We start from the raw sequence: 14,621 nt of genomic DNA on the forward strand, positions 1-14,621 counted from the left end.
CTCCAAGACCATTTTTATTCTCTAATTGATAGATGCATTTTATAATGATTCTCTATTTTTTCTTTAATATATTAGTTCCAGTTTGCTTTGTAATTTGAATGTAGGAAAAATCAAGACTAAAATGGGGGCATATTCATGGCTGGGGAGATAGCTCTGGGCAAATTGCTTGCAGTGCAAATATAGGGGTAGTAGTTTAGATCTCCAGCAATCACATTAAAAGATGGGCAGTTACAATCCCAGCCTGTAATCTCTGTGCTGGGGAGGAAGAGACAGGAAATCTACATAGCAAGTTGATCAGCTAGACATTGAGAAACTTTGGTTGAGGATGAAATTTTGCCTCACAATGGAAGAAAGAGGGCATCTTTAACAAATGGTGCTGGCATAACTGGATGTCAACCTGTAGAAGAATGAAAGTAGATCCATATCTATCACCATGCACAAAACTCAAGTCCAAATGGATTAAAGACCTCAATATTAATTTGAACACATTGAGCTTGATAGAGGAGAAAGTGGGAAATACTCTACAACAAATGGGCACAGGGAACCGTTTCCTATGCATAACCCCAGCTGCACAGACTTTAAGGGCAACATTGAATAAATGGGACCTCCTGAAGTTGAGCAGCTTCTGTAAAGCAAAGGACATTGTCACTAAGACACAAAGGCAGCCTACTGACTGGGAAAAGATCTTCACCAACCCTGCAACTGACAAAGGTCTGATCTCTAAAATATATAAGGAACTCAAGAGACTAGACGGTAAAATGCCAATTAACCCAATTAAAAAATGGGGCGCTGAACTGAACAGAGAATTCTCAACAGAAGAAGTTCGAATGGCCAAAAGACACTTAAGGTCATGCTCAACCTCCCTAGCTATCAGGGAAATGCAAATCAAAACAACTTTGAGATATCATCTTACACCTGTCAGATTGGCTAAAATCCAAAACACCAATAATAACCTTTGCTGGAGAGGTTGTGGGGTAAGGGGTACACTCATCCATTGCTGGTGGGAATGCAAACTTGTGCAACCACTTTGGAAAGCAGTGTGGCGGTTTCTCAGGAAATTCGGGATCAACCTACCCCAGGACCCAGCAATTCCACTATTGGGAATCTACCCAAGAGATGCCCAATCATACAACAAAAGCATATGCTCATCTATGTTCATAGCAGCATTATTTGTAATAGCCAGATCCTGGAAACAACCTAGATGCCCTTCAGTGGAAGAATGGATGAAGAAACTGTGGAATATATACATGCTAGACTACTACTCAGCGGTAAAAAACAATGACATCTTGAATTTTGCAGGCAAATGGATGGAAATAGAAAACACTATTCTGAGTGAGGTAACCCAGACCCAAAAAGATGAACATGGGATGTACTCACTCATAATCGGTTTCTAGCCATAATTAAAGAACATCGAGCCTATAAATTTGGGATCCTTGAGAAGATAATAAGAAGGTGAACTCCCAAAAAAAGATATAGTAATCCTCCTGGATATTGGAAGTAGACACGATCGCCAGGCAAAATTGGGAACTTGAGGGTTGGGCAAGACTGGGCCAAGAGAGAAAAGTGTGAAGGGGAGAACGGGGGGAGCTCGGAGGAATGGGGTGCTTGGGATATAGGAAGGGTGGATATGGGAGCAGGGAAGCATATATCTTAATTTAAGGAGCTACCTGAGGGTTGTCAAGAGACTTGACCCTAGAGGGGTTCCCAGGTTTCCAGGGAGACGCCCCCAGTTAGTTCCTTGGGCAGCTGAGGAGAGGGAGCCTGAAAAGGCCAGTTCCTATAGCCATACTGATGAATTTCTTGCATATCACCATAGAACCTCCACCTGACGATAGATGAAGAAAATGACAGAGCCCCACATTGGAGCACCGGACTGAGCTCCCAAGGTCCTGATGAGGAGCAGAAGGAGAGAGAACATGAGAAAGAAAGTCAGGACCGTGAGGGAACCTCCATCAGGCAACAGATGGGGAAGGTGACTGAGCCCCACATTGGAGCACTGGACTGAGCTCCCAAGGTCCTGATGAGGAGCAGAAGGAGCGAGAACATGAGGGAGAAAGTCAGGAACGAGAGGGGTGCGTTCTCTCATGGAGACGGTGGGACAGAACTAATGGGAGATCACCAACTCCAGTTGGAATGGGACTGATGGATCATGCGACCAAACCCGTCTCTCTGAATGTGGCCAACAGCGGGGGCTGACTGAGAAGCAAAGGACAATGGCTCTGGGCTCTGATTCTTCTGCATGGACGGGCTCTGTGGGAGCCTTCTCAGCTTGGTCGATCACCTTCCTGGACCTGGGGGGAGCTGGGAGGACCTTGGTCTTAGCATAGAGTGGGGAACCCTGATGGCTCCTTGGCCTGGAGAGGGAGGGAGGAGAGGTATGGGTGGAGGGGGGGGAGGGAAGGGGGAGAAGGAGGGGAGGGAAGGGGGAGGAGGAGGGGAGGTAGGGGGGAGGAGGAGGGAAGGAGATGTAAATTTTTAAATATAAAAAAAATAAACCATGAGGAAAAAAATAAAATAAAATTAAATTAAAAAAAAAAACAATCAATGAAGACCCCCAATGTCAACTTCTGATATCCTCATGTGCACCCATAAACATGAACATACACATATATGCCCATATACATGTAAACACAAATACACATTTTAAAATCCAAATTATCATCCTCTTATTCCATTTATCACTAGTGCCTTAGTATCCTCAGTTGTATATTAGAGCAGTAACATGCACTCTAAGGTAATACAAATAGAACAGTGAATCTATCAGACCAGGGGGATCAAGTGATGGCTCAATGTGTAAAGGGTCTGCCATTCAAGCATGAAGAACTGAGTTTGTATTCCCATCACCAATGCAAGTAACTCCAGAGAAGGGGGTGGCAGGAATATGGGAGACAGGTAGATTCCAGCTACTCTGGCCCAATCATTGAGTTCAACCTTAAGTGAAGAGACCCTCTCTCAAAAAATAGGTTGACAATAGAGGTAGACATCCATATCAACCTCAGGCTCCACACACATGCATACATGTACATGCAACCATGCACATATGTATACACCATACACACAAAATAAAGTGTATCAGACTAAATTTAACAAATCTTGTTTATTATTCTTACTGCAATGATTTTAATTGTCTGTTAACCAGTAAAGAAAGCAAGCATAGTTACTAATGCTGCATGTTATTGGTATGCATAAAATGAATCTATGGTGAAATGTTTCAGAGCTTCATTGGATTCAGTAAACTAGAAATAAAGATCCAGTGCTAATCTTTCATTATGTTACTCTCTCACTATGTAACTATGAACAAGTCATTCCACCTGAATCCCAATCTCCCCTTCTAAAAATCTGTATACTGGGTGTGATGAGTAAACACAGTGAGCTCCTTTCTTTCTTTAACTGCTGTGGTACTCCAGGGGGGGCAACGATGACAACAACAACTACCACCCTCTCTATGGGAACGGTGTGTAAGACATAAACAAGAAAGAGAAATGGTCATTTCTGCTTAGTTTGATCCTTAAATGAGCACAATGATCTTTATGACCACATTTGCTATGTACCAAACATTCTCAAATCACCCTGTATCAATATTTAAAAAATATTACAAACAAGATGTTTAATACAAGGATTTCTGCAAAAGGAGTGGGGAAATGGATTTAAAAAAAGCAATCCCAGGTGTTAAGTAGCAGCTAACATCCTCACTTCATGTTTGTAAGTATAATCATTCTGATACACAACTCTAAAGCTTGTACTGTTTCTAAACCTGAATTCATGAAATTTATACAGACGTGAATGTTTATGAATGATGGTGACTGTGTGCTGCTCATTTTAACTTCTAGATTTATATATTCTAAGAGTTAATATGCTTATAGTTACATACAGTTGACTTTTTTTCTTAAATTTACTGAAAAGAAGCTTCGTATACTTTACTTTTTATATTACCAAACAAGTCTGCTATGTAGGGTTTGGGTTATAATTCAGTGACAAAATGACTACCAAGAATGTACAAGGCCCTGAATTTGATCTCCTGTTACCACACATGGGGGGCAGAGTTCTGTGTGTATATGCATGCTTTATAATATAAACACACAATGCATGTCTTTGCTAATATTCATCATAGATTCTCACTAATGAAATACAAAAATCGGAGCTCTCAGGTTGTGAATGCATCCAAATGAGGTGAGCATGGTGCCACTAAACTTCAAAAGGAAAGAAGTTCCTTTCAGATCTTGCTCTATGTATCATTCCATCTGACAGTTCATTTGTATTACAATGCATTTTATGACAAACTGAAAAAGAAAAGTGTTTCCCTGAATTCGGTGTGCCAGTCTAACACATCTATCAAAACCAAAATGGAGTTCAAAGAATCCTGGTCTGTAGTCACTTTACTAGTCGTAAGTACAGATCACAACCTACTATGTGCCCGAATCATCATTCAGTGAGGGCTGACGCTAACTCCAGTAGACAATGTCAGAACTGAATAAGGAGGGTGGTCAGTGGGTATATAATGAAGAACTGTTTGGTGTGTGGGGAAATGCCAATATATCTGATTACAGAAAGTGTTTTTTATATTAAGTACAAGGGCAAAGAGAAACAAAGATACTGCGCCCCCCCAATCCATGCAATTAGAATATTATAAAAAGGACTATATTTACTTATTACTGCATGTATCTAGTTATCCTACTGGCATACCATAAATTGCTAGATAAGCAATAAAGATATTACTTACAAACACACATGCCAAAATTTCTTGTCTTAATTTCAGTAGAATCTCTGTGTTATAATCAAGGCTTTCACATAATAAATGAGCTATAACAATGAGCTAAATAATTAAAAAGTTAGATGCAACAATATAGTCAATACAGTTAAAATTTAAAATAATTTTCAGGTTATTTCCTAAAGTTTAAATGACCTTTCAAAACACAAAATGTTAGGTTTTAAGAATAAGAACATAAGTTCATAAGTAAGCTGACATTTTATTATTTTTATAAAGATAAAGCTGCTTGTAACTCAAGCATTCAATGCATATCTAGCTGCCAGTATAATGTGTGTGTCATGCTTGTTATGTTATGTTAGATATACATGTATCCAGATTTAAGAGTAGTGTGAATTATTCAGCATAGGAAAATGTTCCTTAGTTACCATATGCAACCCTGGTCACTTGTGAATGATACATCATAACATCATTTAACAAGATAAACTCTCCTCATAATCTCAGGGTCCCTGACTGGTGTCCATAGCAACACAACACATTCATTTACTTCACAGCATTTAGTCATCATCATCATTTTTCACTCCAACAATAGGACAAGAAATATGAAGACACATTTCCCTGGCTCCTGAGTAGTGCTGGTTACAGCAACAAATAAAAGTGTAGCATATGCTGCACATTATAGATTATTACCATTGAAATACAAAAGTAACACTTCAGGGTGTGATTGCTTCCACACAAGACCATGTTTATGTAATAGCTTTTCTACAAGTTATCAGTGATCTATACCTCCTGAAACCCAAGCCTTTGTGTGATCTATTTAACTTGAATACACACTGGGCCTAGACATTCTGCTTCTAACAAATAGAACATATCCCACCCCATCCCCTTAAAAAACAAAACAAAACAAAAACAGGACATGGCTCCTAAGACAAGGTGTGTTTATCTGGCCCTCTCTATTGTTGATTTTGTTGAAGTACGCTGTCATGTGAAGGACAGGCTCCTATGACAAGAACTAAGAGTGACCACCGGGTGGGTAGCGGCAATACCAGCTGAGAATGTCAGGAACCAAATCTTGCCAAAATTCAAGTGTGTGAAGTAGGTTCATCCCCATCTGAGCTTCATGTGAGATCAAAAGCAATATGATTACTGCAGACCTGTGACAGTCCCTTAGAAAAGGCTCAAACTATACTACTCCCAGATTTCTGACCCATAGGAACTGTGACACTCTAATACATATTGATTTGAATAATAGTTTTATAACAATTTCTTACATAACAATTGACAATACACTACGCTACAACTGAGTACCACATCCCAATAACAGAGATACCTACAAAGTCTTTCAAAAAAAATTTAATGTTACAATATGTGGTACTTCCTAAACTGTGTGGCTTCAGGACATATCTTCTTCTACCTAGATAAAAAAGTAGTACTAAAATTTGTGCATCACCTTTCAGTTTTTTGCTTATATGATCCTTAAGTATATTTTGGAAAACTATGAGCCTTTGCTTATATATTTTTTGGCATCTACATTTTTCTCTTTGAAAATGAACTGGCAGAGTATAAGAATGATGTACACTATTGACATTCTGAAACAAAAGTGTTTTTAAAATGCATCTACAGTGGAATTTAAATGTCTATGTGATACTAAAATATTCTTGATGTTGATATGAATAAATATCAGTAGTTTTAAAAATTGAAATAGAAGATAAAACAAAAATATAAAATTTTTGGAAAGCAGTATATAAACATTTTAAATAAGATGGGTTTTTAAATATAGTACTGGCTCATCATTTCAAAGAAACTGAGTCATGAAATCGCTTACAAAGCAACTCTAATGACAATCCCTTAATTAACAAATGTATACATTTCCGTTGTATTGGTTACTGATATTCCCCTATTGCTTTGACGTACAATTCTTAACTGTACAGTAATAGTAAAGTGTGTATGTATATATGTATGTATGTATGTATGTATGTATGTATGAATATAATATATATTCAGTAGAAAAATGCACTTTGAATTGTCACCTTTTCTGGGGCCAGTGATTCACAGTACAGTATTCTGGCAGGGGCAGAGCTACATCTCACTGGCAATCTGGCAACATCAGATAAAAAATCTAGACTGTGCAGTACATTGTGTTGTTGAGCTATGTATGACATTGGGTAAGTTAGGTGGATTTCAATTTACAATATTTTCAATCTCTGGGCTACTAGGACATGTCATGTTGCAAGTTAAGGGGCATCTGCATTCAACTTTCTTGGAATAGGATATGTACGTATGTATGCATGTATGTATGTATAATTACTATCCATTGTAGGCCTTATTTTTATTCCTAAATGAATTTAATTGAATATGTCAATTAAAAAACCTTTTGAAAAATGTATTTTTATTTATTATCTCAAAAAATTTTTAATTTTAAATTAAGATATTAGGACTAGTTATAAAACACAGACATAAGAAATAAGGAAGAACAATCAATATTCTATGTGTGAGTTAGTTTCTAATATTTTTAATTAAATAGAACTAAATATTCAAATATAAACTACCATTATCCAAAATACTTGGTACCAGATACTTCAGATTTAAGAGCATTTCAGATTTTCATGCTAGCTGGTGGTTACCCTGTACAATATTAATTTTGTAGTATTCTTAGAAAGAATATTTGCTCTCCCCCCACTAACTTAATACACATAATCTCAAGTAGCAATATGCAGATGTGGCTAATAGCACAGTGTGCCCATTCTTCTTTCCATAGTTAGCTCAAAAGGGATTGTATGTTAAGGATGCAACAGAACAGAACACATGTACAGTAGATTACTTATAAACGTTTACAACTGTTTGTTTATTCACCCACATGAGATAGCCAAGAAATCTGAAACCTCACTGTCAACTTGTTAGAAGTTTACTTATATAAAACCTTTAGTTATATGATGTAACTCTGGTTTACAAAACCACAGTATTCTTGTGGTTCAAATCAGAAATTTCTAAACAGCTCCCTGAAGAGCCCTCAGCACAGAAGACCCTCAAATACCTTGGACAGAGGAGTAAATGAACACCAAGTGCCTGCCTACAACTACAAGTAAGTGCTTGAAAGGAAATGGTATGAAAAAAGAAATCAATGACAACAACAACAACAAAAAACTTCACAAGTTTATCCTACCACAACAAATCAATAATGTTTATAATATAGCTACTCCTATACAATTATAATTTACAGAGGACTATTAGATTCATATTGGCTTACATCTAAAAAGAAAACATAAAAATCCCAATGGATAAAGGCTGAAGACATAATTTAGAGGTTAAGAGCACTTATTGCTCTTGCAAAGGACCCGGGTTTGGTGCCAGCAGCTACATGGTAGCTTACAACCATCTGCAACTCCAATTCCAGGACTGCACACATGTGGTGCATATAAATCCATGCAAGCACACATATATGCACACACCACTTAAAAATACTAATAAGTGCAATTGAACTGCCAAAGTTCTCACTCTTATTGAATATATTGAAGCAGACCGTGACATAAGAGACTGCTAAAAATTTTCGGGATTTACTCTCTTACACTTTGACTGCTGACCACAATAGAGATGAAGAATGAGGTAGTCTGAAAATTCTGAGAAGTTTAAACCAGATTATATTCTTCACATTCTCTAAAGACGTTAGCTTTAGGTTGTGCGAAGTACCCTCAATTTCCAGAGGCCAAGAACAACACTGCTGCAATGAAAGAGTAGAGTAGTTAGGGTTATGAGGGAGGTTGTTCTTCAATGAAAGTAGCCAGCATACCTACTTGCTCATAATTTTACTCCCTTGCTCAGTGAAAGGTTGTGGAGCTTTTGATAAAACTTACAGTTGTTTAAAATGAAAAGCCATTTGAAACATATTAGGGACATTTACACTTCAAGTAAATTTAAAGTCTCTGGCAAACCTACTAAGATGATCTAGTTTACCAAATTATAATACAAAATGTGCTTATGAAATCTAATAGGGAAAACTGTATAAGATTTGCAAATAATTTCTAAGATAAGACATATATGCTAAATAACAGTAACTGTCAAAGGACATAAACATAACTGCATTAAAGAGTGTTCCTAAAGTCATGTCAAAGAGATTAACAAAAGTAAAATAAAAACTAGGCAAGGCAGTGGTGGCACATGCCTTTAATCCCAGCACTCAGGAGGCACAGGTACGTGGATCTAGGCCAGAGCTCATCAATAGAGTGAGCTCCTGGATAGCCAAGGCTACAGAGAGAAACCCTGTAATCCCATCTCAGGAAAAAAACCCAAAACCCAAAAACTTTTACAGGGGGTTCAGAGCAGTGACTCCTTAACTAAAGCTCAGTAACTTGATCATAGCTGTAATTATACTATACATTCACTTACCATTGGAAACAATTCATTAATAACTATAACATAATACGTTACTTTTTAAAATAAAGAAATTTTCCCCCCAGCAATAAATTAAATCACTATCCAAAAAAGAACCCACATTATGGGAAGATTCAGGGAAAAAATTAAAAGCATTTTCCTAACTTTATTGTTATGTCTGAAGGTGAATAAATTTGATTCCGACACAAGATGATAGTTATTATTATCTTCAACTGCATTTCAACTGTCAGATGTAAAATCCAAACTCAGACTGCATTCGTTCTCTTACATTGAGTTCTGTGTCATCCTTACATGGCTTCAATACTTTCTCCATGAAAATGCCTACTTTAAGCGATTTCTTTCTAATATTACATAACTAAGCCAATGAAAGCATTTCTTCTTTTTCTTTTTTTTTTCTTTTTTTTTGGGGGGGGGCGGTTTCGAGACAGGGTTTCTCTGTAGCTTTGGAGCCTGTCCTGGACTAGCTCTTATAGACCAGGCTGGCCTCCAACTCATAGAGATCTATCTGCCTCTGCCTCCCAACTGCTAGGATTAAAGGTGTGCGCCACCACTGTCCAGATCAATGAAAGTGCTTTTAAAACAAAGAAAATATTCCCTTCAAAAATTAAAATGGAACAAAGCCTTTAAATATAAAGAATAAACATAAAAATACCCAAAGGTAATTGTGACATGAACTTAAAATGTCAGAAGACATTCAAGAAAACTTAACACCTGTAATCGAAGTATTAATGAAGGTGAGGTAGATGGTGGCAAGTTCAAGGCCAGCATAAGTTATATAGCAAATCTCTGCCTTAGAAACAAAATCAAACAGAAACCCTCTTTCTTTGTTTTAAACAGGATGACAAACTATGAGAGACACTCAATGAAGTACGGACAAATAAGACAAGGACTCCTTTATACAAAGGTACGCTTAAAAATTTACTTTCCTTAATAATTAAGATGTACTAAAATTATGGCTATTGCTTTTTAAGCAAAATAAGTAATCATTGGTTTAAAAATACATACTTAAATGTTAAATTTTTATGGTATAAAGCCTAATTAATTTTGTTTGAATACATAGGAAGTTTTATAGTCCAGCTGAGACATCAAATATCAAATGTAGGTCCTTCTAAGAAATAGTTCAATATTCCAGAAATACAAAAGACATGACAATTAATGTCATTTTTAAAAATATTATTTGCAATTCACACATTACTAAACATGTGTTACCTCAACAATATCCGAGTTCGTTCTGCTTTCATGCGGTTCATTGTACTCTGTGTACTTGAGAAGGACTTTGTCCATGTCGGTGCTGGCGTACTGGAACAGCTTGTTAGAGCTATTGAAAATGATGAGCGCAATCTCACAGTCACACAGCACACTGAGTTCATAGGCTTTCTTCATCAGGCCGAACTTTCTCTTCGTAAAAGTGACCTAGACAAAAAAAAAAAAAAAACAAAAAAAAACCAGAGGTTTATATTTTTTTTTTATTAAATGCTTAGCTGTACTTGAAAAACAGTCTCCTTGATGATGAGTCTTTCTTCATACTGAGTCAGTGTTCCACATAAACCTCCTCTCCACAGTGCACAGCACTGCAGTCCTGTATTTACTGAGTGTGCCCAAGGGCTCTGAAAGAGGCATTACTCTCTCATCCTTGGCTATGACTGCTACCGAAGGCAAGGTTACATTTCAATTAAATTGTACCATCAGAAACCAACCTCTTCTACATTTCAGTCCTAAATGATTAAGTAACATCACTAAACTAACTTATGCTTCTCTTCCCTGCCAAACCTTTTTAGTGTCTCCACTAAAATTCAGTCTAAAACCAGCAAAATTATCTGATGCCATCAATTTCCTTTACTATTTCTCTAATTAAAACCTGCTAACTGACATAGTTCTGAGATCAAAACTTTTTTTATGGTTTTAAAAGCAATATATACCTTATTCTAAAAGTTCCTGAAAGAGAAGTTCTTTATTTCTCCCTATTTTCTCTTCTTTCCCTTCAAAAGTCTCAGTTATGGAAAACTGTCAAGCTCTTAACATGAAATCATACCATACAATAACCGTCCTGGTGGTAAGCATGAAGTGACACATAATCCTGTCACTTTCCTAAAGCAGTACCACCTGACTGCTTTTTCCAGTCCTGTTCCTAATCACCTAGTGTCACATCCTCAGTGCTACCACCACCAATAATTATTATCACCTAAAATTCTCAATGTCACAGAGTTCACTCTGATGGCTTCTTGTTCAACTCTTATTTTTGTACCCTCTTTGCAGACATTCTTTTACCTTATCAAGTCCTCAGATTCATTTATCTGACCAATTTGCTAATTCAGGTCAAATAATACTCATCCAAAATGCACAGAACCAAAATGTGTTTCAGATTTGTGGGTTTTGTGTATTTATGGAATATTTACATGTTCACGGTGAATTATCCTAAGAACAGGACCTTGGACTAAACATACAATGAACTTACCTTTCATATATATATCTCATGCACACAAACTGAAGACAATTTCACACATTTTTTTTATTGTTTTTATTGAGCTACATATTTTTCTTCATTCCCCTCATTTCCTGCCCTCTCCCTTTCTACCCTGTCCTATGATCCCCATGTTCACATTTTACTCAGGAGATCTTGTCTTTTACTACTTCCCATGTAGATTAGATCCAGGTACGTCTCTCTCAGGGTTCTTTTTGTTGTCTAGGTTCTCTGGGATTGTGAATAGTAGGTTCGTTCTCTTTGTTTTATGTCTAAAAGCCACACTTTTGAGTGAGTACATATGATATTTTTCTGGGTATGGGTTGCCTCACTCAGTGTGATGTTTTCTAGATCCATCCATTTGCCTGCAATTTCAAGATAGCATTTTTTCCACTGTGTAGTATTCCACTGAATAAATGTACCACATTTTCCTTATCCATTCTTCAGTTGAGGGGCATTTTGGTTGTTTCCAGGTTCTGGCTATTACAAATAATGCTGCTATGAACAAAGTTGACCACATGTCCTTGTGGCATGATTGAGCATCCTTTGCATCTATACCCAACAAGGTGGGTGTTGAGGTAGAATGTTTCCTAATTTCCTGAGAAATTGCCATACTGATATCCAAAAGGGCTGTACCAGTTTGCACTCCTACCAACAATGGAGCAGTAGTATTTCCTTTACCTCACATCCTCTCAAGCATAAGATGTCATCAGTGGTTTTGATCTTGGCCATTCTGACATGTATAAGATGGAATCTCAAAGTTTTTTTGATTTGCATTTCTCTAATGGCTAAGGATGCTGAACATTTACTTAAGTGTCTTTCAGCCATTTGAACTTGTCTGTTGAGAATTCTCTGTTTAGGTCTGTACCCCATTTTTGATTAGATTATTTGTTCTTTTGATGACCGATTTCTTGAGTTCTTTGTATATTTTGGAGATCAGTCCTCTGTCCGATGTGGGGTTGGTGAAGATCTTTTCCCATTCTGTAGGCTGCCATTTTGTATTGTTGAATGTGTCCTTTACTTTACAGAAGCTCCCATTTATTAATTATTGCTCAGTGTCTGTGCTACTGGAGTTATATATCTAGGAAGGGGTCTCCTGTGCCCATGTGTTCAAGTGTATTTCCCACTTTCTTTTCTATGAGGTTCGGTGTGGTTGGTTTTATGTTAAGGTCTTTGATCCATTTGCACTTGAGTTTTGTGTACGGTGATAGATATGGATCTATTTTCATTTTTCTACATGCTGATATCCACTTATGCCAGCACCATTTGTTGAATATGGTTTCTTTTCTCCATTTTTTATCTTTTACTTCTTTGTAAAAAATCAGGTGTTCGTAGGTGTGTGGAATGATATCCAGGTCTTCAACTCAATTCTATTGGTCCTCTGATGTGGGAGAGTCTTCTGTTTGTGTTGATTTCATTCGTCAATAAAGAAACTGCCTTGGGCCATTTAATAGGCCAGCCCTTAGGTAGGTGGAGTAGATAGAACAGGAAGAAGGAAGTGAGGTAGATGCCTCGGGCAATTGCCATGCCTCTCCTGAATGGGACAGTCGCCATGAAGCCAGCCACCAGGTCAGACATGCTGAATCTTTCCCGGTAAGACACCACTTTGTGGTGCTACACAGATTAATAGCACTAATCTAGATGTGAGAATTAGACAATAAGAGGCTGGAACTAATGGGACAGGCAGTGTTTAAAAGAATACAATTTGTGTGTTGTTATTTCAGGGCATAAGCTAGCCAGGCGGCCAGGAGCCAGACAGGAATGCAGGCCGCAGCTCCTCACTACAGAACTCCTTCTGTTTTTATGCCAATACCAGGTTGTTTTCAGTACTGTAGATCTATAAAAGCATTTGAAGTCAGGAATGGCAATGCCTCCAGATGTTCCTTTATTTATTGTACAGATTATTTTGGCTATCCTGGGATTTTTGTTTTTCCATATGAAGTTGAGTATTATTCTTTCGAGGTCTGTAAAAATTTTTGTTGGTATGTTACTAATGCTTAACCTTATTCATATTTGTAGATGTACCTCTTCTTTTTTTATCCCTGCTCTGCTAGAAAAAATATTACTATCATGTAAATATGCTCTGGCATCTCTTCCAACTCTACCTTATCACTCCAGTACAAGCCCTCTCTCTCTACTTTAAAACAAAAACACCTGAAAGAAATGCCTAAGTGATTTAGAATATGTGTGATTAAAGTCAACGATGACTGGTTATCTTTTCACCTCAGCAATGTTTGACAAAATTGACCATACTCTTTAAACATTTCTGTACCAGCTGTTTATGAACTAACTCATTGCTTCCTCTCAGCCTTTACTTACATTCTCTTCCTCTGCTCACTTACTCCCAGATACCAGACTTCATGTGTTTAGGTGCCCATAGGCTTAACTAGGGCTCCTTTCCCTTTAATCTTCACACATTTTAACTAGTGGTTGTATCATGATTTTAAAAGCAAAAAACTCTTTCCAGCCTTATCTGTTTGAATAAATGATTATCATCTATTCAAATAACAAAAGCAAAGCCATCAATCTCTTTTACTATTTTTCTAATTAAAATCTGCCAACTGAGCTAGTTTTGAGGCCAAAACATTTTTTTCATGTTTTTAAAAGAATCTATCCCTTTTAACATTTAGGTTGACTCCTATTTAATCATCTCCACTATCGCAAACTGCTGGCTCTACCTCTAAAATAGACCTTGTACCTTCCCTTGTCTATGTCACTATCACTCAGATTTCATGATCTCATCTACATAACTCATTTAATCATCTTAGTTGATTTTGCAACTCATCCTGAACACTCCATACTGCCAAGTAACATCCAAAGGGAAATGTTCAACCTGTTTAAGTGAGAGCTGGTGTTACTCACTGCAGTGAAAAAATGTCAACCTCACTCAGCACACAATAGATCTATTCTCCAGCTCTTTGCCCATCCATCTCCCTTATACCCATTAAGTGACTGACATAGGTATGTCTATACATGTGTGTACATATATGTTCCTAAGACAACAGCTATTTTTTACTTTAGGAACTTCATTATGTTCCCTGCCTGAGGAATACATATTAAAACTCA

The 14,621-nt window shown here is 37.2% G+C and overlaps 1 protein-coding gene across 1 annotated transcript in view; it reads right to left on the minus strand.

The window, feature by feature from the left end:
• Mef2a (myocyte enhancer factor 2A) overlaps positions 1–14,621 on the minus strand; it is a 124,796-nt gene that overhangs the window by 47,708 nt on the left and 62,467 nt on the right. The window contains exon 4 of the mRNA XM_038313354.2: positions 10,304–10,507. Within this exon, the coding sequence (XP_038169282.1) occupies positions 10,304–10,507 (204 nt within the window). The remainder of the gene's footprint in view (positions 1–10,303; positions 10,508–14,621) is intronic.

This window comes from Arvicola amphibius, chromosome 12, assembly GCF_903992535.2.
Source record: "Arvicola amphibius chromosome 12, mArvAmp1.2, whole genome shotgun sequence".
NCBI classification, from domain to species: Eukaryota; Metazoa; Chordata; class Mammalia; order Rodentia; family Cricetidae; genus Arvicola; species Arvicola amphibius.